General features: G+C 45.0%; 1 protein-coding gene across 1 annotated transcript in view; it reads right to left on the bottom strand.

The window, feature by feature from the left end:
• Positions 1-3,240: 3,240 nt before the first annotated feature.
• Positions 3,241-26,782, bottom strand: part of EML5 (EMAP like 5) — a 101,499-nt gene continuing 77,957 nt past the window's right edge. The window contains exons 28-42 of the mRNA XM_058655352.1: positions 25,162-25,240; positions 24,171-24,300; positions 21,592-21,690; positions 19,065-19,085; positions 14,873-15,046; positions 13,945-14,153; positions 12,377-12,534; positions 10,780-10,894; positions 8,890-9,078; positions 8,543-8,715; positions 7,398-7,560; positions 5,767-5,870; positions 4,291-4,444; positions 3,567-3,667; positions 3,241-3,352 (exon numbers count right to left, since the gene is read on the bottom strand). Of these exons, the coding sequence (XP_058511335.1) occupies positions 3,316-3,352; positions 3,567-3,667; positions 4,291-4,444; positions 5,767-5,870; positions 7,398-7,560; positions 8,543-8,715; positions 8,890-9,078; positions 10,780-10,894; positions 12,377-12,534; positions 13,945-14,153; positions 14,873-15,046; positions 19,065-19,085; positions 21,592-21,690; positions 24,171-24,300; positions 25,162-25,240 (1,906 nt within the window). The 3' untranslated portion in view covers positions 3,241-3,315. The remainder of the gene's footprint in view (positions 3,353-3,566; positions 3,668-4,290; positions 4,445-5,766; positions 5,871-7,397; positions 7,561-8,542; positions 8,716-8,889; positions 9,079-10,779; positions 10,895-12,376; positions 12,535-13,944; positions 14,154-14,872; positions 15,047-19,064; positions 19,086-21,591; positions 21,691-24,170; positions 24,301-25,161; positions 25,241-26,782) is intronic.

Below are 26,782 nucleotides of genomic sequence, written 5' to 3'. Positions count from 1 at the left end.
TGCTTTCCTAATAGTTTATTGCCTACATGAAGTGTCTAAATTTTCAAATTGTGAGATTATTAAGTGGTTTTAACATTTGGTGTTTTGTTTTTTTGGTTTGCTGTCTTTATGAAGAAAAGCCAGTTTAAGGAAAAGCTAAAATTCTATTAAAACATTTCAGGCATGTTTGTATGCTGCTGTCTTAAGTATCAGCATTTAAAATGTGCTCTTATTGTCAGTAATGTTCTACAAGGGCCCACCATTGCTGTGTGTACAGAGAAGTAGAGAGAATATTGGAAAGTAGTCATTTAAAAGTTAATTGCTGCTTTCACTTTTTCCAAAGATAACAATGTTCATAACCCCCTCTAGAGTAGGAGTCACTGACGCGGACATTCGTGCTGCTTTAATTTTTGAGTGAGTTGGGTGAGTGCCACTTTGGTAAAATGCTCCCGAAGTCTCTCCTGATCCTCTGAAAAAGACGAGTGAGATGGCGTACGGGGTGGAAGCGGTTGGAATGACAAGTGCAAAAATACGAACAATTCCTTAAAATGTTTTACTGTAAACATACTTTTAAAATAAAATTTGGGGAGAACTACATTATCACAAAGTCATACAAAATTTTTACAAGTATATACATAAGATATCAAACTCACAATATTATAAAGAATTCCCACATTCTGAAAAACAATTTCTCAGAACGCTGCAGAAAATATAGGTATTACTGAAGATAACTTTGGATATCTAAAAATTAAATACTATATTTTAAATGTCAGAACTATATACTTAGAGTAGATGGGTAAACCAAAAAAATCAAACTTTTGGCCTTGTATTAGTTTTGTGTATCTCATTTCTAAAATTGTTAAGGCAAGAAGCGTCAAATGCTTTAGAATTAAGTAACAAATGGATCACCAATTTCAAAGACTTGCTGTATCATAGTGTTTTTTAAAAATTTAAGAAGTGGTTAGAAAAAAAAAAGACATTTTCAGGACCGAATTAAATAAACTGCTCTAAGAAGAAAACGCTGCTTGACTAAGTCCTATCCTGATGGATACTAAACGCACATTTCAAAGTCCAGCTGGTGAGTCCTAGAGCCAGCAGCTGTCTCCTGCGTGTCCGTTGCGTTTCCATTGGAAAGAGAAAGCATTAACCAGTCATGAAACCGATTGGGAAGTTAAAGATCGTTGTGTTGAACCAAAACTAAAGACTGAACACCAGAAAAGCGAATGCAGCGCAAAGGGCGTAAAGCTGTGGTGTTGGGCTCGAGTGGAACGCTCATTCCACTGCATTCCGAAAGCTGCTTCTGTGGAATTTAAGGCATTGATTCCTTCACTGTTACCTAAGATGCTTCATGTCTCTGCAGAAGAAATGGCCTTTGTTAAAGTTTCTGGAAGTAGACCTTATAAATGCTGTGGCATTATGTTCTCATAGTTCTAAAGAACAGAAATAGGAAACAAGGGCTTCAGTGGTGTACCATAGCATATGAAAATCAGATTTTTCCTGCTAGTAGACACTGTCCAGAAACACACTGAAGAGTTGTGTTCTTAGTTCTGATGGTTGTGGGCTAAAACCATTGCCTGGATGACTTGGTCTAAAATGAACCATCACGAACAAGGGAGGGAATGACTTGGTTGGGCACAAAGTGCGCTGTGTGCTTTGGGATGTGCATGTGTACAAATAAGAGGGGCCCGAAGTCTCAGGTTACAAATTCAGGATCTTTTCTACTACACACAAAAGTAATTCTCTGGGTTAAAAAATATACACGTAGGGCTAATTCTTTGTGGCCTGTCAGCTTTGCATGTTCCCTTGTTAAGTGACAAGGGCAGGCTGTGGGGCTCCCAGCGACAAGGCGCACTGTCAGACTGGCCTCTCGGAAGGACAGCGCTGCCCGGAGGCATTCTCTCCTAGCAGTCGCTCGTCTAAGCTCCCAGCTTTTACCTGCACTGAAATGGAAATGGAATGTCTCTGAAGTCTAAAGTTTACAGAAAACCCAGAGGGCAACTTTAAAATTGCAAGAGGCTAAAACTCGCTAGTATTTTACTTTTCATGGGAAGACGTTTCAGGGACATTTTAAACATTTGGCTTAATGTTGCTCGACCCCTTCGTCACAACTTCAGTCACAGATTTTAAAAACTGATTAGTCAGTCACTGGTTAGGCTTTCTGTGGTAACATTGAGTATTTTCTGGTTTTGTATGCACAAACTCTTACATGAAAATTCTTAACAGGTTCTCCAATATGTGACAAGATGTCAAACTAGACAGATTCCAGAAACCTGAGGGGATTTATTATGCAAAAATAATTAACATCAGAAAATAAAAATTCATAGGACTAATAGAACATATTCAGTTTCCTCACACTTAGAAAAATATATGTGCAGGGAGCAGTCTAAGCAGCTTTCTGTCTTCAGGAAGCTAGCGGGAGGTTTCTCCTGCCCACCCAGAGCGCTCGTCTTTGGCAGCATTTCCTGTGGGAAGGGTGCAGATGGCCCTGGAGCCATTCAGATGGGAAACCACCCATTGGGTGGCAACATTTAAATAAATTCTCCCAATAGAAAACTAATATTTGATTTCAAGAGTTATGTAATTAAGCAGATATGAATTTAATGTTTTTGCATGCTGTTTATCTTTAAATATATAATATTTCCAGTAATTACTATTACTATCTAAAACCCTTAAAAAACTGTACACCATTGGAAATGATTCATTCTACTACTTTCCCACTGATGACGACCACAGTCATGTTTTAACATTTTAGCTAAAGAGATGACCTCTGAACATAAAAATTAACAACTAAAAACAAAACAAGCAGACGGCACAGGAGTGAGACTTCTCTGTTTCGAATCTGCCCGCATTCAAAACTGCAAAGAGCGTGTCCTTTACCTGAAGGACTTCCTGTTCTCCGGGACACTGTGTGTCTGCTGTTTGCTTTCTAGAAGCTGGTCCTGGAGGGTGATGGTGGCTTTCCCTTCCCTCATGGAAACGCAAGGGTTAGGCTAGCTCGTTCAGCAGCAAGCCTTGGAAACAAAATACAAAGGCTAACATGGGGAAAATTATCCGAAGTGTTTTTTTTTTTTTTTTTTTTTGAGGAGTGCTGTGCCCTTAATAGTTTGCACATTCCTCAGTAAAGGGGGAGGGCTGGTTTGTATCAAGTGCACTGTCCTTTGCAGCGTGTTACCTGGCAATGTGCAGTTACCAGTGCAGGCGGCACACCCTGAACTCGGATGCTTCTCACGGCTGCAGTCGGGTTAGCACCACTTGGTCCTGCGGGTTTTGGTTTTGGGTGTTTAAGTCTGATCTCGGTGGTGTCACTCCACTTGGTCATCTCAGCATCCAGATCTTTCAGTGACTGGTATGTACGCACTTCCAGACAAATACACTGTAACCAGAGTGAGAACAGTGCAGGTTGCTTGTAACACTTCTACATTTACACCGTTTTTCAGTTGAGCTTTCAAGTTCTAGCTGTAATTTTTTTCCCTGTTCACTCCTTTTAGTCTGGGTTTGTGTAAGCAGAGACTCCAAGCAGCTGAGGGTTGTGCTACCTTCTGAATTAGTACAAGTCTGCTGCTCTTCCGGGCCACGACACCACTCACCTGCAGTCCTCGCCCCCAGCACTGATGACATGTCGGTCCCCACTGGTAAACCGAATATTTGTCACATGGGGTGAATGTCCCAAGAATCGTTTGTGCTTTGCCTAAGGAAAAAAAAAAGGACAAAGCTTGGCTTAACTGATGTATGCTCAACCCAAAGGTTTCCATTAGGAACCCTCACTCTGTCCCAAGAGCCCTAGAGAGCCCTGGGAGTTAGCAACCCTCTGTTCTGAGAGCCTGAGAGCCCTGGGGGATTAGGAACCCTTTGTTCTGGCAGCCTCAGAGCCCTGGGGGTTTAGCAACCCTCTGTTCTGAGAGCCTGAGAGCCCTGGGGGATTAGGAACCCTTACTCTGTCCCCAGAACCCTGGGGAGCATGGGAGTTAGGACTACAGCCAGCAGAGGCTGCTTCAGTTAGCAGTGGACTGGAAGTTTTAACAGTGTGGGTGGCGAGATGTCTCCAGATACCTGGATTTTTTTTTTTTCTGAGGAAAAATACTTGAAATGTGATGACTGTAGGTTTGGTGAAAAGCCAATTTCAGCTTTGCTGGAACAGTTTTCCTAAATGGGATTGTGGGAGGGAAGAGGTCTGTTCAGTGGCCTCTGATTTGGGTTACGAGACCTAGGAGATGCGATGAAAATTTTAGAATTATCAATATTTTCAAGTTATATGGGGGAAAGAACTCATCTAAATTGGGAATAAAGGGATACAACAAAACAAAAACTTACAAACTTTTCTGGACATGGGAAGTCAAATAACTTCACCATGCCGAAGTCATCCCCTGTTACAAGGCTGATTCCCGAATGCGACACACAGGCACAGGTGACGTCACCCTTCTCGGTGTGTCTGGACCAGATTCCCATCACTTCGTCACCTAAGGTACTGCAGGGGAGGAGCAAAAGAAGCCCACAGGAGCCCGCTAAAGCAGGTGCACGATGCGGAGTCCTTGCACATTCATCTCTAAACACCCCTCTGTGTTACCCAGCAAGTAAGCTAGAAGGCAAGTCAGACTACCTGAATTTTGACTTCTATACGAATGAAATTTTATAATTTGGGTCCCACGCAATGGCTGAACTGGCTGATCCTCCACTTGGAAAGCGCCAGAATCTCTTATGGGCTCTGGTTTATGTCCTGGCTGCTCCACTTCCCATCCGGCTCCCTCCTTGAGGCTGGGCCTAAGGCCTTGGTCCCCTACACTCCTGCGTGATACCTGTAGGATCCTCCTGGCTTCCAGTTGCCTAAGCTCTGGCCATTGCTGCCATGGGGAGTAAGCCAGTAGATGGAAGATCTGTTTCTGTAGGTCAGCCTTTCCAATAAAAAATCTTAAGAAATCCTTACAGCTAATAGGACGTGTACATTAATTATCCTTTTAACTTTCAATCAATACTTTTTAAAGTCATTTTTTAAGAAGATTTTTATTGCAAAGTCAGATACATAGAGAGAGGAGGAGAGAGAGAGGAAGATCTTCCGTCCAATGGTTCACTCCCCAACCGGCTGCAATGGCAGGAGCTGAGCCAATCTGAAGCCAGGAGCCAGGAGCCAGGAGCTCTTCTGGGTCTCCCATGTGGGTGCAATGTCCTAAGGCTTTGGGCTGTCTTCAGCTGCTTTCCCAGGCCACAAGCAGGGAGCTGGATGGGAAGCAGGGATGCCGGGATTAGAACCAGTGCCCATATGGGATCCTGGTGCGTGCAAGGCGAGGACTTTAACCACTACGCTATTGTGCCGGACCTAATCTGTAAGCTGTTAAAACTATTTTTCAAACTACAAGCGATACTTAGCTATAGGAATTTCAAGGCCTTTTTCGTGGACTAAAAGTAGTGGTTGCAGTTAGCTGTCATACAGCCAGCAAATCTGAATAAGGAATAAGATATGATTTCTCCCAAGTTCGTTTAGGAAAACAGTATGTTAACACCCAGTATGTGTTTATATTTAACGTTTAGGAAAATAGGGCATCTTCTGATTTACAACTTTGATTTCTGCTTTTTTCATGAGAACTCGATTTATCCTGGAAACTGATAATGCTTGAAAAAGAAAGTTCAGTAAAAAGCAATTCCAGCATAAACTTATTGAGTTTGTTATTCTCAAGGTTCATTAATAAAAACTTAAGCCGTTCCACTAGGTAATCAGGAATTTTAAGTTTTCAGAAACAGGTTTTCCCAGGCTTTCCGGCCTTCCAAGGCAGTTCTGAGAACTGAAGTAGTTACCTGGTCCAGGTGGCCCACGTAATCCGGTCAACAGCCGCAGGATCCAGAAGAGGCTTCCCTGAAGGCACTTCGTAGACATGCCGTTTGTAGCAACCACTGGAGACCTTCGTCATGGTAAAATGAGACAAGGATTCTGTAAGGTGAGAGGCCAAATCCACAAGCAAATTCTACTTGATTAACGTGTCTAACAGTAAGAATGCATGAAATGGGGCCCAGTGTCGTAGCCTAGTGGCTAAAGTCATCACCTTGCATGTGCTGGGATCCCATATGGGCACCAGTTTGTATCCCGGTTGCTCCACTTCCCATCCAGCTCCCTGCTTGTAGCCTGAGGAAGCAATGGAGGATGGCCCAAAGCCTCAGGAGCCTGCACCTGTGTGGGAGACCCAGAAGCAGCTCCTGGCTCCTTGCTTCAGATTCGGCTCTGGCCATTGTTGTTGGTTGGGGAGTGAACCAGCGGATGGAAGATCTGTCTCTCCTCCTCTCTGAGAGTCTAACTTTCTAGGAAAAATCTTTTTTAAAGATATATTTTTATTTTTATTGGAAACTCAAATATACAGAGAGAAGAGACAGGAAGAGCTTCTATCTGATGACTCGCTCTGAACACAGGAGTTTCCTCCAGCTCTCCCACGTGGGTGCAGGTCCCAAGGCCTTGGGCCATTCTCAACTGCTTTCCCAGGCCACAGGCAGGGAGCTGGATGGGAAGCGGGGCCGCCGGGATTAGAACTGTTGCCCATATGGGATCCTGGCACATTCCACGTGAGGACTTCAGTCACTAGGTTACTGGGCCAGGCCCAAAAGTAAGTCTTAAAAAAAGAAAAGAATGCATGAAATGGGGCTGGCATCTGTGGTGAAGCGGCAAAGCAGCCTCCTGGCCTCCAGCATCCCGCACAGGTGCCGGCGTGTGTCTGGGTTGCTCCACTTCTGATCTAGCTCCTGCTCTTGGGGAATGAACAAGTGGATGTCTCTTCCTGTGTAAATCTTCTTTAAAAAACAAACACAGGTTGTTACTACAAAAGGGAGAAAAGGCTGGCATTGTAGCACTGTGCATTAAAACACACCAACTAGAGTCTTGGCCGCTTCACCTCCAACCCAGCTTTCTGCTAATGTGTCTGGGAAAACAAGATGGCCCAATTGCTGGGGTCGCTGCTACCCACCCCATGGCCTCCTGGATGGAGTGGCGGGTTCCTGGCTCTTCCTTGGCCGGGGCAGCCCTGTGGATAATGAATCAGTGGACAGAAGATCTGTCTGATCTTTTGTAACTGCATTCAAATAAGAGAAATCTTGTGTAAAAAATAATAAATGGAGAAAAGATTTAATGAGGATGAAATGGGGAGACGTGAGAGTAGGAGATATGAAGACTGACACGTTATCCAGTTGTATATATGTGGGATTTCTGGCAAGTGAAATTAGCTGTTGCCATGATTAATGCATGGATAAATGAGGTGACAGTATGTTCATCTTCAGTAACAATTCACTATTTAAAAACTCATCCCATCCCATCATGTTCACCCTATATATAGCCAGTTAATTTACTAAAGAACAATTACAGAGGTATTACAGAATTAATGCCGAGGCTGCGATGAGGCACACAGGTGCCAACCCGGGCAGCCTGGCACAGGGCGGTGCTCTACCTGGAGGTACGAGCCATCCGCTGAGAAGTCCATCTGAAGGACGAAGCTCGGGATGTCTTTGCAGTAGCTGATTCTGTTCAGAGCCGGGCCCAGAGTGAGGTCGTAGAAGTCCACGGAGTTCTCCCCAGAACCCACCGCCAGGTGCCGGGAGTCTGGGCTGAACCTGAACACAGCAGTACAGCACGCACACAGATGTTCAACACCCGTGACAAATAAACTACCTGGGAGACAACTGGTCATGTATACTAAGGTTGTATTTATCTGTGTTCAGGAAACAAGAAGTCCCTGGCTCCCACTGCCCTCAGGATCGGTCTAGATTCACTCACCCCGATTCAGGGCCTCCTTTCCTTCCAGTCCTGTCCTTCCCAGCACCCTTTGCTGGGAAACGCTTGTAACTACTACTACTACTAGTACTACTACTACTACTACTTCAGTGAGGGAGGATTAACATGTGGAAAAAGTGATGGTAGCTGGGAACACCGCCTGCCTTGACTCGCCTCAGGTTACACTGGGAAGCTGGGGCCCACTCAAGAGGGCGGCGTGGGGAAGAAGCTGAGCACCTTTGGGGCACGCAGGGGTGGAGGGAAATCACTGTCATACAGAATTCCACCTGGAGGATTTTACTGCTGAGGCCAGTTTACGCTTTGGCAGACCTAGTTTACGGATTGTATCTCCTGGTCACATAGAAATAGCCAGTGGCAGCCACTGAAAAATCTAAATGCAGATTACATTTTATATTACTTGGGGATATAGTTCAGTGAGAATGAGCTACATATTCCCAAAGGGACAAGAAGAGATAGGCTTGCACCTGGAATCAGCTTTCCAAGGTGACGGCTTTTGAAGGCTGGTGGCTCTCGGTGTTAGTGCTGGGAGGGGATTCCAGGCACACTAACATGCCAGACATGTCCAGTGTGACACCAAGCATCACCCAGGACTAAAACAGTGTGGCATTGTGGTTGGTGCCTAGTGGATCTGTAATTTAGCAAAGGAGAGTTAAATGAGTTCTATAAGCAGCTGTATTTTGGCACAGCTGATATTCAAAAATACAGTCTTCCAGCTCTTGGCTGCTTTGGGTAAGAATTCTTTAAGCGCAAGCTTGATCCCCTCAGTGTAGGCTTTTAGAAAATGTTCCTTTGTGGACTCACCTGATATCATGGATTGCACTCCGCCTGTCTCTCTTCTTTCCCCATATTTTCAGGGAGCTCACCAATAAAATAATAAATTCTCCGTTTTTCATCCCAATAGCCACCATGTCCCCTTCAGGGCTGTAACACACAGTGCGCGCAGCATGTCCCAAATTCACCTTGTTTAACATCTTCTGCATGAGAGCCAAAAGGGTAATAGGAAAACAACATTAAATGAAGTACTTACAAACTAAACCAATTTTATCTAAAATCCTCAGCATAAATCTAAGATGGTTAAGTGCTAGCAGTCCAGGATTTCTGTTTTCTTAGAAACTGCTGATACTTCTCTGGAAGCTGTTTGTACCTACTTTATCGGCAATATCCCAGAGCCTCACTGTCCCATCTTCGGCAGCAGAAAGGAAGAAATCCTTGGAAGGATGTGTTGCTAGTCCCCAGATGGGCCCCTCCATGTGACTGTTCACCAGCACGTTACAGGCTGCATTCTTCTCCCCAACTTCAATGATCTCAGCATTCCGGGTCCCAACCAGTATCTTGCCCTGAAACACAAGTGAGAGCCTACACTGATGTGAGGCTAGTTACTTTTATTAATTGCAGTACTGTTGACCCACTGGCTTAGAACTTGGAGCTCATCTGGCAGCAACTAAAAGGCCACAAAGTTCTTCTGTGCTGATGACCAGGCAGGCGCGCCCCGGGGCTCAGGTGCCCACTGGAGTCCGTGCTGAAGAACACAGCTTTTCCCTGCCGTAGTAATGCTACCTGCATTCTTCATAAGCAGGTTTTTTTTTTTTTAAAGATTGATTTATTTTCATTTGAAAGAATGATTTAGAAAGAGAAAGTAAGAGATCTTCCATCTGCTGGTTCACTCCAGAAGTGGCTGGAGCTGGGCTGATCTGAAGCCAGGAGCTTCCGGGTCTCCCATACAGGTGCAGGGATCCAAGGACTGAGTCATCCTTCCCTGCTCTCTCAGGCCATAAGCAGGGAGCTGAATGGGAAGTGGAGCAGGTGGCACAGGAACTAGGTCCCACTGAGGATGTTGGGACCACAGGCAGAGGCTGAGCTTACTCTCTGGCCTCTCAGTTTTATTTATTTTAGGTTCAGAGTGAGAGATCTACGTCCTGTTCGTTCCCCCAAATGGCAGTGGCCATGGCAGAGCTAGACCACTCAAGCAGGAGCTTCTTCCAGGTTCCCACGTGGGTGCAGGGGCCTAAGGACTAGGGCCTTCTTCCACTGCTTTCCCAGGCTGATTAACTGAGCTGGATCTGAAGTTGAGCAGTCAGGATTTGAACTGGTACCCAGCCAATGTGCCCACATGACAGGCAGTGGCTTTATCCTCTCTGCTACAGTGTTAGCCCCAATACTCAAAGGTCTGATTTTGACTGTAGTAACCCCAAGATCTCCAGAGGAGTAAGTTCACTGATACATAGAAAGAAGTGGAATTTTTAAGTTAAAAAGTATAGGGGTCAGCAGTGAGGTGTAGCATGTTGTTGTCACCTGCAGTGCTGCTGGCTTCCCATGTGGGTGCGGGTTTGTCTCCACTGCTCCACTTCCAATCCAGCTCCCTGCCAATGCACGCAGGAAAGCAGAAGATGGCCCCAGTACTTGGGTCCTGCATGTGAGTCCCAGCTTCAGCCTGGCCCAGCCCTGGCTGTTGCCGCCAACTGGGTAAGGAACCACTAGATGGAGGGGCTCATTCTCTTTAAGTCTGCCTTTCAAATGAGAAATCTTTTTTAAAAAGCATAAACAGAAACAATATACAGACTAAAAATAACAACATGTATGCATGGCTTGTAGGCTTCTAAAAGTGCATGTAACATTTTGATAGGAACGTGTTGTGGGAAGCAGGTTAAGCTGCCACCTGGGACAGGAGCATCCCAGCTCTGAGTGCCCACGTGAGTCGTAGCAGCTCCGCTTCTGCCCAGCCCTCAACGTGCTTGGGAAGATGGGATCGGGTCTCTGCTAGCACTTGGAAGACTTGGAGGGAAGTCTTTGGCTCCTCAGCCTGGCTGCTGCAGCCCTTTGGGGAGTGATCCAGCAGAAGGAAGCATGCGTTCTTTCTCTCTTCCTAACATTCAAATAAATCTTGAAAATAGCATGGTTTCAGCTAGGCTTCCCGTGTTCTCGGTGTGTGGGAAGGCTGAGGAGTGGACCCCTGCCAGGCGGGGTCCCACGGCCCAGCCCATGGCTCCCTCGTGCAGCTGGGGGGCTGACGCGCTCACAGCGGCCCCTGGCGTGCTTACTTTGCCTCTGCACACGGCGCGCACGCAGTCTGTGCTGTGGCCCGTCTCCAGGCGGAAGGCGCGGCACCGCCTCAGCTCCTGGTCCCACAGCTTCACCGCACCTCCTTCTTTGGACCTAGAAAACCACCAGCCCAGCAGTCATTCCTGGAAGCTCACGAGCAGAACACCAACATTAAAAAAAAAAATGGTCCTGATACAAATTTACTGCTAGTCTTCTCAACTTTCTTGAACAAATTCAGAAGATTCTGTCTTTCAGGTGAAAAGACAAATATTTGAGTTCTAGCAACATTTACTTTGTGAAATAGTCTGACAGCATGCCCCCTCCACCCTCCTCTGCTCTATTCCTTGACTGAGGATAAGTACAAAACAGTTTGAAATGTTACAGGGGTAACTGAAGAACAAAGAGACAGTAAGATTACAGATGTTGCACGAGTGCTTTCATTTTAATAGCCCAAAGAGAAACACATTTCTTGCCTGCCACTATTAAAATATCCCCCTGGGGGCTGGTGGCAGGGAGCTGTCGGCACCCCATCAGGGAACTTGGGTGAATCCCACTTCCTATCTGGTTTCCTGCCCATGCACCTGGGGAGGCAGGAGGCGGTCCAGGTACTTGGGCTCCTGCCATCATGGGGCAGACCGGGACAGAGCTCCTGGCTCCTGGGTCTGGCCGAGCCTGAGCCTGGCCTCTGTGGGCATTTGGGGAGTGAACCAGTGGGTGGATGGATGGTCTGTCTCTCCCCCTCTGTTGCTGTGCTTTCCAAATAAACAAACCTGTTACAAATATCCTATTGGACAGTTTAAGAGACCAGGAGTGAACAGGGCGGGGCCTGACTAGATGACATGGAAAAGACAAGTGTTGGAGGAACATGGGAGAGAGAAAACAGTTGTTACTGATTTTTTTCTTGGAAGTTCATCTGCTTATCTGCAGAAAGACACGCCCAAGTCCACCTGAGTTCCTTCTGGAGGTGGGTTTCATGTAAGAGGGTCCTTCCCATATGGGCAAGAGTTTAAATTCTGCTGCTGCACTCCCAACCCAGCTCCCTGCTAATGTATTGGAAAAGCAGTGAAGATGACCATGGGTCCTTGCATCCAGGTGGGAGACCCAAGTGAAGCTTTGGGCTTCTGGCTTTAGTCTGGCCCAGTCCTGGCTGTTGCAGCCATCTGGGGAGTGAGCCAGCGGACGGGAGAAGCATATGTATGTCTCTCTCCCAACTCTGCTTTTTACATAAACAGATATTTAAAAAGAAAGCAGCAGGCAGCCTAGACACAGCCCTGTTCAGGGGCAAAGATTGCCGCACAGGTCCTTGATCACTCAGTAGGCATGCGTACAGGCAGGACATGAAGGCAAATTTCTTATCACCCCTCAGGAAAAATACCACTCTGGTTGGTGGAATTTAGATTAAAATCTGTAGTGTGCAACAAAACCCCCAAACAAAACACCACCTTGCCAGGAATTTCAGACCAGAATTGAGACTCAACAAAGAACACGAAAGGCAAGCGAGGAGAAGCGCAGCAGGAGGGTTGCAGCCTGGAAGTGACCAGAGCCAGCTGGACGGCCTGTGCACGCGCAGAGACACTGAGCAGGGCGAGAACTCACGGCCTTTCCTTGCCACCCGTGACAATCAGTCCATCCCGCAGCGTGGTGTACATGGCAAACACGGGCCCGTTGTGCGCTCTGGCCACAACTCTGCACAGCGTGTGATCTTTCCACACACAGACATCCCCACTGATGGTACCTGTAAACGTCAAGTTATTCTGAAAAGGAGTGGGGAGGGGGAGATACACTCATCAAAAGGCCAAGGAGAGTTCAGAACAGCCGCGCCCTCCCAGGATGTACGCCTCGCATGCAGGGCCAGGAGGGGACGGAAGCTGGAGGCTCGGCTATGTCGGGGGCTTTCCTGCTTCATGGGAGTAACCCTGGACGCGTGTTTCCTTCCAGATCTAACATGTGCTAACTATTATTTCTTTGCATTGCTCCTTTGTCTAGTACAAAACTTAAAGGTCACAAATAGCCAAGTGGAAATGAGAAGGGGAGGAGGAAGTTAAGCCATCGTTACAGGGTTTGGTAAAGAATTTCATCACAGAAAAGTGAGATGACTGTACGCCAAGTTACAGGAGCTTGTGGCTCGTGAGCTCACCAGAAGGGCCAACTCCAGCAGATCCGGGAGCACCAGGAGCTCATGCCTGCTGGCTGTCAGGGGCGCCACGGACACCAAAGTGTTTTGCCTCCCTTTCTTCCTTACGGTCCCTGGCACGGAAGCCTGTCGTGTCAGGGGAGGGAACAGTCCCACTGTCCCGCTCCACGCATCAGTTAGCAGGCTCCAAGAGCTCACTCCTGCAGCTGTTCTATATCGAGAAAGGGCAACTGATTACATGCGGGGCTTGAATGTGAAGAAAGCCAGGTGGGTGAAGCCCATTCCAGAGGTGTGACCCTGTGTTGGGTCTCGCTTTGGGATAAACTGCTCGTCTTTCAATTACCTAAATATCCAACTGAACTACGTGTGACATGGCAAGTTTTTTTTTTTTTTTTAACTTAAACCTGTACTTAAACTGTTCTAAAATGATGATTTTCTTTTAACTATTGCATAACCACGTAAATGCATTACTGAAGAAACTGCTTTTTATTGTATCAGATCAGAGCCAGGGCAGGGCAGGGTGCTCAGGCCAGAGGCCCAGCTGGGATGGAGCGGACAGGGAGGGATGTCTTGCCAGTCTCTCGTCAGGAATAGGAGTGTGGTCCCAGCTCTGCGTCCCCCTGATTAAAGAGCCACGGGCCCTGCACGCGTCACAGTACAGGAAGACACTCAGAAGGCAACTGAAATCCTCAATGGATGCCTCTTGAGTTGCCTGCGCGTCCTCTGACAAACGGCCAGAGGTCCAGGAAATATTACTAGGAAGACAAACTCAGGGATGTTTCTGGTGACAAGGACACGATTCATGAAGCTATCTGAGAATGCAGTGGCCCAAATGTTTCAGTACACTGCTCGTTCCCTCTCACTGCCTTTCTTCCCACTCCCTCGTTTCCCAAAGTGTTAGATCTTCTCCAAGGACACATATAGGCCTGACCGCGAGAGAACACTCGGCCAATCCCAGCGGCCACATTCATCCCAGCGATGCAGCTGCAGGAGCCACCGCTACCCCGTGACACACATTCCAGAGACATACTGCACCAAACGCCACGGCGAGCATGGTCTGCATGCGGGCATCCTCCAGCGTGCTCAGGAGCCCCTTTTTGCTGAGGAGAGCCCTTCCTGCCAGGGTCCAGAACTTCACGTGTTTCACTCCCACAGAGACAAACTGCGTGTCTGAATCCGGTCGGAATTCAGCCACGAAAATGCGCTGATTGTGTCCCGCTCTGCTGGCAATCCTGGCACCTGAACAAGATGCAAGCAAACCATGCAGGTCAGTAGAACCAGAGGGATCTCCAGCTGGGGTCAGTAACTATTCAAGATAAACAGCTTGTGAAAGATGTCCTTAGCCCGCTGCTGGGCAGTGGCAGGACTGGTTACTGGTCTACCATCCTCTACCCCCCACCCAACCTCACAGCCAGGTGTTTAGAGTCCCACCACCTCCGGAACCCATCATGGATAAAGGACCATGTTTGCTGATGCTTTCTCCATTACTTTCTCTTTACATAGTTTTACAATTCTCTCTAAAGCATGCTGGATAATATTCCCCTATTGCTATTCCACTATGATTTTTAAGCTCTGTTTCGTTTTCATTCTTTAAGACCCTCCATGGTCAATCATATTAATAATTAGCAAAGACACACTAACAGTTTCTGACAGAAAGGAAATGGCAGTGAGTCATTCATAATCATACATTTCAACAGTCTATGTGTAAGCCTCCAGTTTCACAAGGTTTTTAATGCAGAACTCACCCATAAGTCCCATCTGTATACCACGCACTGTCAGGATACAGTGAGCAAAAGCTTCAATGGCCAACTCAAGACCGACATTACATGCAGAATTAACATTACTAGAGAATCCTTGTTTATAAAACATGTCTCTCTCTCTCTCTCTCTCTCTCTCTCTCTCTCTCTCTCACTCACACACACACACACACACACACACACACACACACAGAGTCCCACCTTCTTGCCATCTCCAAATAGTAATGGTGTGGTCTGGGTCTAGTCCCACGGACAGCAAGAGTTTGCCAGTAGCACTGAAACTGACCGAACATACCCCCGTGGAGTGGTAGCATCTTAGTATAGATAAAGTCTGCTTGTTCATTGCATCCCAGACGTGAATAGAAGGGGCGGTAGCTAAACAGAGACAAAAGCCCAAAAGTTATAATGCACCTGTTATGTTACCAGGTCTACAGCTGAAACACCTGTGAAACAAATAGGTACCCAGGAAAAACTGTAGTGCACTTAAGAATAGAGCAATACTGAGACTTAATTTTAAAACACAAAGGTAAAGGGGCGTGAAAAGAAAAACGCAGATTCTGTCTTCAGGCTACAATGCAAAGACTTTTGAGAGAATATCGAGACAAGCAGATCTGGCAACCACATGAAATAATTCCTCAATAAAGGCATGCTTGACATGCATTTAGACCACTATGCATATCTACGGAGTGTTCTAGACACGCTCCGTGTGCGTTCAGCACAAGTCTCCAGTCAGCACTGGTGTGATGAGCAGCGGGCGCCACCGAGAAGGGCAGCGGATGGGCAACCGTCGGCACAGACACCCCAGAAAGCGCTACGGGTCACTGCACCAGACTTCTCAAAAACGGTTTAAAAGACTTCTTTTAAAATAGGATTTTACAGGGAAGATAAAACTGTACATCACTGAAAAATGTTTGTTACTGGAGCCGGCGTTATAGCACAGTGTTTGTTCCCGCTGGCGCTCCTTGTGAATGTTGGTTCGAGTCTCAGCCGTTCCTCTTTCCAACCAGTTCCCTGCTAACGGCCTGGGAAGAGCGGAAGGTGGCCCAGGTGTTTGGGGCTTGTCACTCACATAGGAAACTTGGATGAGGCTCGTGGCTGATGTCAAGCATCATACCTAGGCTCTCCGGTCTTCTAGTGACACTGTGCTGTGGCCCTGCTTAGCATGATCTGCCTTTTGTCTCGACTGTTGCATGTAGCAGTGGCTGCCAGAGCCGGCCCTTGTGTCTGCATCATGGCCTGAAAAAATGCCCCAGGAGCTACAATTTCAGCCCAGAAAATATATTTGCTGCAAATATGTTTTTGGAGTGGGGATCCTGTTGTTTTTGTTTTTGACAACATGGTATTCAAACGTTTGTTAGCAAATGATTTTTATCAAAGTTTCACGTGAGCACCCTGTCACCTTGTAATTTCAGATTAAATTCATTATGAAGACAATATCAAACAGACAATGGAAGTTTCCAAAGCTATCTGGTGCTCAGTACCAGTCATTAAGGGTGGTATTTCTTATTCAGAAATTCTTTAAAAAAAGAAGAAAAATTCCAATCTTGGCTCCGAGTTTAAAAATTGCAATGAAACTTGCCTGCTGATCCAGCACTGAGCTGCTGTGTGGGACGGCAAGTCAGCCAGCTGGCTTCTATCTCTAACAAACTCCTAGAAATGACTGACAGTTAAATCTACGGGCAAATAAAGTTAACTACCACGACTCACAAATCTGCAGGTTCAATAACAAACAATATGTTGAAATACTTTTAACAATTGCCTGCTGATGAATACATTTTATGAAAAACTACATATTCAAACAGCTTATACTGTTACTAGCTTTGTAAATTTGGTCAACTATCTGTTTTTTATTTATTTAATTTTTTATTGCAAGGTCAGATATACAGAGAGGAGGAGAGACAGAGAGGAAGATCTTCCGTCCAATGATTCACTCCCTAAGTGACTGCAACAGCTGAAGCTGAGCCAATCCAAAACTCGGCTTTGGGCCGTCCTCGACTGCCTTCCCAGGCCACAAGCAGGGAGCTGGACGGGAAGTGGAGCTGCCGGGATTAGATCCTGGCGTGTTCAAGGCAAGGACTTTCGCCTCTAGGCCACCACGCCAGACCCTTAATTATCTTTTTCTGCTCCTCCTGTATTTTTATCAACAGTAGTCTTAACACATTGTAACAGAAGCCACTTTAGGTTATACTAAACTTGTCTTCTTTTTAAAGATTTATTTTATTTCAAAGTCAGAATTACTGAGTGAGAAGGGGAGAGAGATCTGTGTGCACTGGCTCCCTCCCCAAATGGCTGCTACAGTCAGAGCAGAACAGTCCAAGTTCTGGGGGCAGGAGTTGCTTCTGCATCTTCCACAGGTTGCAGTGCCCTAAGCACTAGAGCCAGCCTCTGCTGCTTTCCCAAGCCATTACCAGGAGATGGATCAAAAGTGGAGCAGCCAGGACACGAACTGGTGCCCATAGGTGATGCCAGTGCGACAAAGGGAGGATTAGCCTGACACACCATTGTGTCAGCTCCACTTTTAAATTCTCAAATTTTTATCTTTTGTAGTTTCATGGAGACCACTCATGCAGTCTAATATTTCAGTTTCTTTAAGACTGGCACTAAGACACTGGTTGGGACCTTCACATGGCAGTGTTGTCTACTGTCCTCTTGGCACAGCTGTGGCGTCACTGTGTAATACACACGCTGCTTTACCGTCTCACTGGCGATAATGTTATCTACTGCTCAGTGTGTCTTCCATGGACAACATTCTAAACTGCCGTTTCTTTGCTTTTCTTCTGACATGAAGGAGAGATGCTGGTTAAAGCACACAGTCAAATGTGATGTGGTGATATAGTGCTTACAACTTGGGAAGTTACAACGGTGCCATTCACGGCACACTGTGCTAAGCAGTCCTGCAGGTGGAGACAGTGTCACGCTGCCGCAAACCACCAATGGCGCGTGAAGCAGCCAGGGACAACAGGTGGCAACAGGTTCAAGTGAGGCCGTGTCATGCAAACTTTCATTTATTTTTTTAATTTATGGGTACAGGAACTGGAATTCCACTTACTTGTAATGTGTCATAAAATGACATTCCTTTAAAAAATTCTTTTCCAGGCCTGGCACAATAGCCTGTGTAAAAGTTCTCACCTTGCATGTACTGGGATCCCATGTGGGTGCCAGTTCTAATCCTGGCAGCCCTGCTTCCCATCCAGCTCCCTGCCTGTGGCCTGAGAAAGTAGTTGAGGACGGCCCAAAGCCCTGGGAACCCTGCACCTGTGTGGGAGACCCAGGAGAAGTTCCTGGCTCCTGGCTTCGGATTGGCTCAGCTTCAGCCATTGTGGTCACTTGGGGAATGAATCATAGGACAGAAGATCTTCTTCTTTGTCTCTCCTCCTTTCTGTATATCTGGCTTGGCAATAAAAATAAGTCTTAAAAAATTCTTTTTCAACTAAAAATTAATATGCTTATGAGCTTAGGAGTGGAACACAGATGATGAGCCAGATTTGGGCTCAAGTTTGCTCTTGCTCTTTAGTTAGCCAAAAAAATAAAGTCTGCTTGTTGTGTTGAATAAATCCACGGCTGAATAGTAAAAACCCAAACAAAGGGAGGAAAACAGTTACGAATCTCTGGCCAATGCTTATTAAACAATTTTTATGAAAGAAACTAAATGCAGTTATTTTTCAAAAAAGCATAGCTTTTGTAAGATCTGAAAACAATGGTGAACATTTCTGTTTAATAGCCTTTGTTAATTTATAAAGGCAGGTTCAAAATATCAAAAAAGGGGCATGGTGTGGCAGGCTAAGCTTCCACCTCTGGCACCAGCATCCCATGTGGACACTGGTAAGGGTTCCAGCTGTTCCACTTTCAATCCAGCTCACTGTTTATGGCCTGGGAAGGCAGTGGAGAAGGCTCAAGTCGCTGGAAGTCTGAACCTGTGTGGGAGACCTGGAAGAAGGTTCAGGCTCCCGGCTTTGAACTGGCCCAGCAGCCACTTGGGGAGTGAACCAGTGGACGGAACATCTCTGTTTCTCTCCTCCTCTCTAACACTAACCTTTCAAATAAAAATAAATCTCTAAACAAACTAAAAAACAAAGAAACACAATCAACAAGAATATGCTTTTAAATCTTAAGTGACCTGTTGATCTAGTATGTGCAACAATTAATATTTAAAATATTTTAAAAATATTGGCAAGTTAGCAAGCATCAAAACATTCTTGTGATTAAATCAAGCAATATGTATGAAGTGCTTACAACACTGAGAACTCTTGCTTCTTTTAAACTATTGAAACTGAACTCAGTATAACATTACAATGATACATTCTTCATTTTAAAAAATTCACAGGTTTTCACAGAATAAGACATATTCAAATCAGTGCATAGAACTTGAGCAGAAACTGGTTCATATTCTTACCTGACATATCTGCTGAATCACCTATAATGGAAAAGTGGCAGAAATATAATTATCCATAATGCATCAACTGTTACAGGAAAATCTGAAAAGGCTCAATTATTATAATTCTAAATAAGTTAAATAAAGTGTCATATGCAAAATCAGCTTTACTATATTACACTCAACAGTGAAAGTGCTCCTTTAATTATACATACCTTTCAGCCTTTTATGGGTTACCTTTCCACCTTTGTAAACAAAATCTTTGTATTCCACGAGTTACATGAAATTTTAATTATAACAACTTTCAAAACAGTTTTGTTATGATTCCAACTGACAGGAGCTTTAGTTTGGTTTACAAAAGGCTCTGCCAGTGGCCCTTCTGGAGTGTTATTCTCTCTGCAGGAAACAATTAGAGCTAAATTTTGTGTGAAACACAATGGTGAAATGAGTTATTGTATAACTCAAAAAGGTAAGAGTTCTTCAAAGATTTGTACATGGGTCAACTGCACGTCTGATTTATATGAGGTGGCTAATAAAATGTGAAAGTCTATATTCATATTTATGGTGGAAATACCTCTTAAGCAAATGTTTAAAAGTGACAGTCTTCAGCAAGAAAGAAAAACACTTGAGAAATCTACCGGGGATAAGTGATGTTTGCACATGTTGAGACCATCAGTTCAGAGCTGTGCAGACACCAAAGGTCCGTAGGACATACAGAGCAGCTGGCACCACCAGGAGATACTGTTTATAGTTCTGTGTATGCTGTGACAACAACGAAATGGTCATAGGACCCCAAACTGTGCTCCATGACAAATGCCTGAAAGATGGACTGTGTAAGTGGACATCAGGCTCAGTCTAAATATCCAGAGTACAAATGGAGACTGAACACGCACAGGCCTACGTACTCCACAGCTACCAGTCAAATGAACCACATTCCATCTTCTTACCTTGATGTATATACAGCCCAGTAATGGCCCAGAAGGTCTGGTACAAACTCCTGGAGTTTGGGGCGATATTGTAAGGCAACCTGTCCTATTCTCTTAGTCATTCCATCCCCTACTATAATGAGTCATGGGAAGTTCCTGCCTGGTGTTGTGGATGAATGTCTGTATCCCCTCAGTCTCCATGTTTCTGACTGATCAAGTTAGCACTTGTGTGGGTGAGCAAGTGCCAGGATGGGTCTTGGCTCTTAGCTTAAGCGAGGGGCAGTGAGAGCAGTTTCGGCATGTGTCTAGAGATTCGAGACCCCCTCAGTTTCAGCGTATACCTTCAGAGCCTTCTCCATTCTTGACAGCATCGTGAGACCCCTGTGGAGCCATGCGTGCAGGTGGCAGGCAGCCTGAGGTCCTCCGGGTGTTTCCCTCTCCCTCAACCCCTTCCGGTATTTTGGGTACTTTCCAGTAACTTGGTCACCTCCTCTCTCTGCCTACCCTGGCCCAGACCCATCTTGTGATAGTTTTGTAATAAAAAACTGCAGGATGCGGGTGAATTATAGAAGTTGTGGTAGGCTACACAGTGTCACCTGGCAAAGTATGTGAGATTTGTGCTGACTGGCTAGGTTTACAATACATAACAGATGCTTATATCCAACAGAAATATTGTTACCTCCCTGAGGCTTGTTTCTCCTGACCCCACCCTATATAAGCTTGTGCTTGGTTGCTAATAAACAGACAAGCTTACTGTAACTCTCTCTGGTGCTTCTCTGCTGAGAATGCTGTTGCCGCAGCTTTTACCTGAGTGGGTGGTCTAGAGCCGAGACCCCCTCCCCAACCACACACACTTGCATGAAAAAATGAAGGTATCAAAAACATAATCTTATTCGAGAAGAAAAGACGCCTGGAAAGCCAGCTCAGCCATCAAAGCCCACTGAGATACAAAGAAAAACTACCGACTATACCAATGTTTTTTAACCAATTTTCCCAGAGTTGGGAAGCTGTGCTTCACCAAATCCACTATGCAGCAGCCTAGTGCTAGCTTGTGGGTAGACATGTCTTAAACAGACCTGCTATTGTTGCTTGCTGAATATCCCCCCGCTGCTTTTGGAAGTTTCTTTTAAACGTAGTAAAAGATGCCAGTGAGACATGTGTGGTTTCAAAGCAGCTGAATCAGCGCAATGCCGAAGCAAGGGCTGAGCGGCAGGGCCTGGGCAGGGGAGGCAGAGCTGGGCGCTTCCTACCCACAGGAGCCTTCTGTCCACTCCGGCCAGCTGCCCTGGCGCCTGCCCTTTCTACTACCTTCCTCTGCAGGTGACTTCTTTCTGCTTTCCACGCAGAAATTGGAAATGTTTATCAGAGGACTAAATCCAACTATTTCAATTTCCACAAAGTTGTTTATCTTAAATTCAAAAGTGTCTGAACTAATTCACGTGATCAGAGTGGTGACAGAAAGGTAACACCAAGAAAGCCAGAGAGCTGGGAGTGCTGTGTGCACAGCTAGCTTCTGGACAATGTATTGAATTTTAATTTTTTCCTAGGGTATTGCTTTTTTTTTTTTTAAATAAATAAAACAAATGTTTCAAATTACTTCTTTTCAAAATACAGAAACATACCTACTTGGCCAGTTGCCACAACGTTGGTAAATTTGGGATGCTGATTTACAGTGAGGCACAGAATATCATCATTATGTTCTTGATAAAAACTCTGAGTTCCTATAAAACAGAATTTGAGAATTAACTTTGAAAGCTTTAAAGTGGAATAGCCAAATGCACTCCAATAAGGCAATATTTTTTTTTTGCTTGCTCAATACATATTTTTGACTATTTACCACGTTTATACATACCATCATGAGGACAGAAAAATGATTCAGAAGTCTTAATATACACAACACACACAGAGTGCCACATGAGAATAAAGGATCAAAATGGTGCAGGCACTCAGATCAAAAAATTCTTCTCCTCTTGGGGACAGGGCATACCTAAACTCAGCTGGATGGACTCTGAGAAGGCCTTTCTATGCACAAAGTAAAATGCAAGTAAAGGCACAAGGGACGGGCAGCTTCGGGTGTGCGTCTAGACGGCTTACTCGGCCGAAGTGCAGGACCACGAAGCAGAAAAAGCAAGTAATATGCTTAGAAAGGCATGGTGGGACTGGAATGATGGAACATCTTAGAAATGTTAGATTATCATTCTTTCTGTGTTGATTTCCTAAAGGGGCATGCACAAACCAGTGGTAGTTCTGCATTTAATAATGTGGCTATGTATATTCCTGTTTCACATTTACCCTGTGATTCAGAGGCAGGCACTCAAGTTTTTTGATTCAAGTAGTAACATGGTTGACCTAGATGTAGCGACAGTGAAGAAACTGTGGAGCATTAGGACAGTCACCCACGTGGGGGACAACAGAGATGACTTGATCCAGTGAAGCGAGTTCGTGGGAAATGAGGCCAGAGCAGTCAGTTGGATTCAGACAACAGAGGACGATGAATCCCAGGTTCTCCATAAACAAAACAGAATTCAGCGACTATAAATCACAGACCAAGTACATATGCTATTTTAAAACATCTCTTTCAAGTGAAATGTGCTTTGGGACCAGTGCATTGACTCAACTGACTAATCCTCCATCTTCAAGTGTGTCATCCCACATAGGTGCTAATTTGTGTCCCAGCTACTCCACGTCTCATCCAGCTCTCCGCTTGTGGCTTGGGAAAGCAGTGGAGGATGGCCTAAACCCTTGGGACCTTGCACCCCTGTGGGAAACCTGGAAGAGGCTCTTGGTGCCTGGCTTCGAACTGCATCAGTGCCAGCTGTTGCACCCATTTGGAGAGTGAGCCAGTGGATGGAAAATCTGTCTCCCCTCTTTTATTTTCCAATAAAAATAAATCTTTTTTAAAAAGTGAAATGTCCTTTCAGTTTTCTAGAGCTAAGTCCAGCTGAAGGGAGAAATGAGTATCTATGTGTGGTATGTGTTGTTGGCTAGGTGGTAGAATATCGCTCACAGATAAGGATTTTTAGACCATGAACATAGAATGGGTTCCCTAACTGGCAAGAGACAACATAACCAGAACTGCAGCAGATGCTCCGTCTCTCAGCATCTCACCATCAGAAAGGTGATTAACTACAAGCCTTAACCTTAAAGACAGGACCTGGCATGATAGCCTGGTGGCTGAAGCCTTGCCTTGGTCCACTGGGGTCCCACGTGGGTACTGGTTCATGTGCCAACTGCTCCACTTCTTATCCGGCTCCCTGCTTGTGGCCAGGGAGGGCAGTAGACGATGGCCCAGGGCCTTGGGACCCTCCACCTGCACAGGAGATCCCGGGGAGGCTCCTGGCTTCAGAGTGGCTCAAGCTCTGGCCATTGCGGCTACCTGGGGAGTGGGCCAGTGGATGGAGGATCTTTGTTTTTCCTTCTCTCTGAATTTGCCTTTCCAGTGAAGAATAAATCGTGTTTTAAAAGATTAAAGACAAACTTGTAAGAACAGAGTTCTGCACTCATTCCTTTTCTTATCATCTTCCTATCCTGTTTAAAAGATAAGCAAAACTTCAATTAAGAAAGGATTTTCTTCCAAAGTACTACTTTTAAAATGGCACACGTTATTGATGGAAACTCGGCATTGATTTTCTGGTTGATCCTGGAGGATCTTTCTCTTTAGGGAATCAAAACAAAGATCATGCTACTGAGTACTGACTGGGGCTGGGGATGACTTGCGGCCACGTGACTGGTCTGCTTGGCTCAGCAACCTGCATTTGTCTTTCCAACGTTCAGACTTTATGAAGTTTGAAATGATACTAACAAGATTAAACTGAAAATTAAAATACTTACTGTCACCAATGGGATTATCACACTGGTCCTCAAATGGTGCTAAAAGATTGTTCTTCAGCAATCCAGTTAAACAAACATTAAGAAACAGTATCGTAACTTCTTGGACCAAACAAGGTATCATCGGTGCAGCCAATGACAAGCAGCTTTATCAGGCCTCGGTGGGACCAGCCCTCCACCAGTCACTACGCTTCAGAGCTTGGAATTTGGTTATTAAAGTATCACTAGAAAGTTCTGTAACATTCAAATATTTCTAGTTTGGATTGTTTCTCTTACACATTTCAACTACTTATGGGTTTAACAGACTCTTCAGCTGCTGCATATAAACCATGCATGGAGGCCAGGGCTCAGCCGTGGAGTCAGGGTTTCCTACCTGTAGCCACATTGTGCAGGATCCCCACGGATGCCGTGTGGTAAATGATGTCGTCACCATCATTCAAATAGTGCACGTTATTCCTGCAGTCTCTGCCCCGGTACCCAAAAACCAGCTCCAGCACAAGGTCCTGTAAGAACCAGGACAAAACTGTTGCAAAATGACACTTCCTCACGCTTAACCGGTCACCCGTTTTTTGTTAGACATGTAATACCATTTTCTGTCAAGCGGGGGCAATGTTTTGTTTTGCTTACAGACTTCAACAGTATGATACTAGATTTTCTATCTTTGCCTATACCTACCATGCCACTTTTTAAAAAATCATTTTTAAATTATTTTTATTGGAAAGGCAAATTTACAGAGAGGAGACAAAGAAAGATCTTCCATCTGCTGGCTCACTTTCCGTGTGGCCACAATCACCAAAGCTGAGCTGATCCAAAGCCAGGGGCAAGAATGTTCTTCTGGGTCTCCTATGCGGGTACAGGGTCCCAAGGCTTTGGGCCATCCTCGACTGTTTTCCCAGGCCACACCAGGGAGCTGGAAGGGAAGTGGAGCAGCCAGGACATAAGCTGGCACCCACGTGGGATCCCAGTATGTTCAAGGTGAGGATTTAGCCACTAGGTCACTGTGCCAGGCCACTACCATGTCATTACATATTTGAACAGCAGAAAGTTAAACTTGTAACTGTTACTAAGGGACTATGCTACTGTGAGAACTCAGGGGGTGGGAGGGAAGATGACAGGAAAATGGGGAGGAAGGAAGAGAAGGGGGAGGGACAAACCCCTTTATCTATAAAACCGTATCATGGGAAAAAAGCTATGCAGAGATTTAACAATTAAAAAAAAATAAACTTGCAATCTAAAACTCAGCATAAAAGCCAAGCAATGCAAATTTTACAACCAAACAAAAAGGGTTATTAAGTGGTTATCTTTATGAAAACTGAGGAGGGCTTGCAGGTACTTGGTGGCAGGGGGCAGTGGGCTGTCCTTACCTCGATGGGTCTCTTTTTCTTGCCCACGTTGTTGCTCTGCAGCTTCTCGGGCTGTGGCGGAGCCCTGCTCACAGGCGGCCTGCAACCGAGAGGAGGGGAGGAGGAGAGCGCGCATCACCTGGGCCCTTGCCCAGCAGAGCTCACCTGCCCGGAGAGCTCTGTCACCCCCTCTCAGAACCAAACCCAGGCCAACAGGCCACACCCCGCACAGTCGCTAACGCAGGCGAGTGGGAGGAGGATACTAGCACTTTATTCATCTTAACTTCTTCGGTGCTGTTTCATCGTGTGAACGACACAGTAGCACCAAACCAGACTGCCTGCAGACAAAACGTCGGTTTAACCTACTCAGTGACGTCTTGATGGCCTGGCCTGCTGCCCCGCAGCATCTGGCAGCATCTTGCACAGGTAGATAAACCATCTATTGCTTGTGCTGAACTACAGTAATTTCCCTACTTTTTTGGCAACATAAATCATGCTTGGACTCACACTGTACTTGTTACCTATGCTGCCATGCTTTTTACAGTCCTCAGTTCCTAAGTCTCCAGGACTGGTTAACGGCACCACTGTCACGTGGTGACCCAAGACAGACACGTTACAGCCACACTGCACAGCGCAACTTACAGCACTCTGTAAAATGTCATGATGATCGCTACTGCCTCAGTTTCCTCTGCTTGCTTTATTCTATTTACTAAGTATTTATCAACTTGACCTACATGGTCGCCCTCACAGCTAGTCCCTTTTCTCTTCTAGGTCGCTTTATAATTCCTAACAGGCATGAAGAGTCCCCAGTCTGAAATGTCAGGTTCTTCTCTAAAACCTTTTAATTTAAAAACTTCAGCCTGTCATGTTTATCTCAAATAACTTTGATTTAAATATTTAATAACCTCACACGGAATCTAAGTCAATGCACCCACATGTCTCCAAATTCTAAGCTAATATTTAATATGTAAAAATGAAATCAAGGAGTGCTACAAATTAATTTCCCTGACAGAAAAACATCCCAACATGTATAACTCATATTTAATGCATAAGTATGTTTGCACTTTGAAATAATTACCACATAATACAATCAAAATATCATACGAACACACAATATAAAAGTGCATTTTATGCATAATAGGAAAGTGTCCAGAATACACAAGACTTATAAGAGCTTAATGTCCTTATCAAAAATATATAAACAGCTTTTCAAATTATCACCGAAATTTGTTTTAATTCTTCATGCTTTTTTAAATTTCTGTAAGTAAAACACAGAACTAAATTTGTGATATTTAATATTTAAAAATATTTCTGCCATGACCATTTTAACAAGTGACAGAAGGTATGACTTTCTTTCCAAGTCAATATTAGTGCTGGACTTTATTCATTGTTATTGTCTAATAGCTTTCATTGCAACTGAACAATAAACACAATTTTTTAAATCTATATAATACTACATAATCATTAAGCATATTGATTAAAGATAATTTGTATATTACTTATAATGATACAACTTTTAAAAAAAGATTTATTTGCATTGGAAAGGCAGATTTACAGAAAGAAGATTTCCCATCTGCTGGTTCACTCCCCAAATGGCTGCAATGGCCAACAGCTGAGTTGATTTGAAGTTAGGAGCCAGGAG

This window comes from Ochotona princeps, chromosome 26 (assembly GCF_030435755.1).
Source record: "Ochotona princeps isolate mOchPri1 chromosome 26, mOchPri1.hap1, whole genome shotgun sequence".
In the NCBI taxonomy this organism is placed as follows: domain Eukaryota; kingdom Metazoa; phylum Chordata; class Mammalia; order Lagomorpha; family Ochotonidae; genus Ochotona; species Ochotona princeps.
The sequence above is the reverse complement of the archived record's forward strand: the minus strand, read 5'-3'. Positions and strand labels throughout refer to the sequence as shown.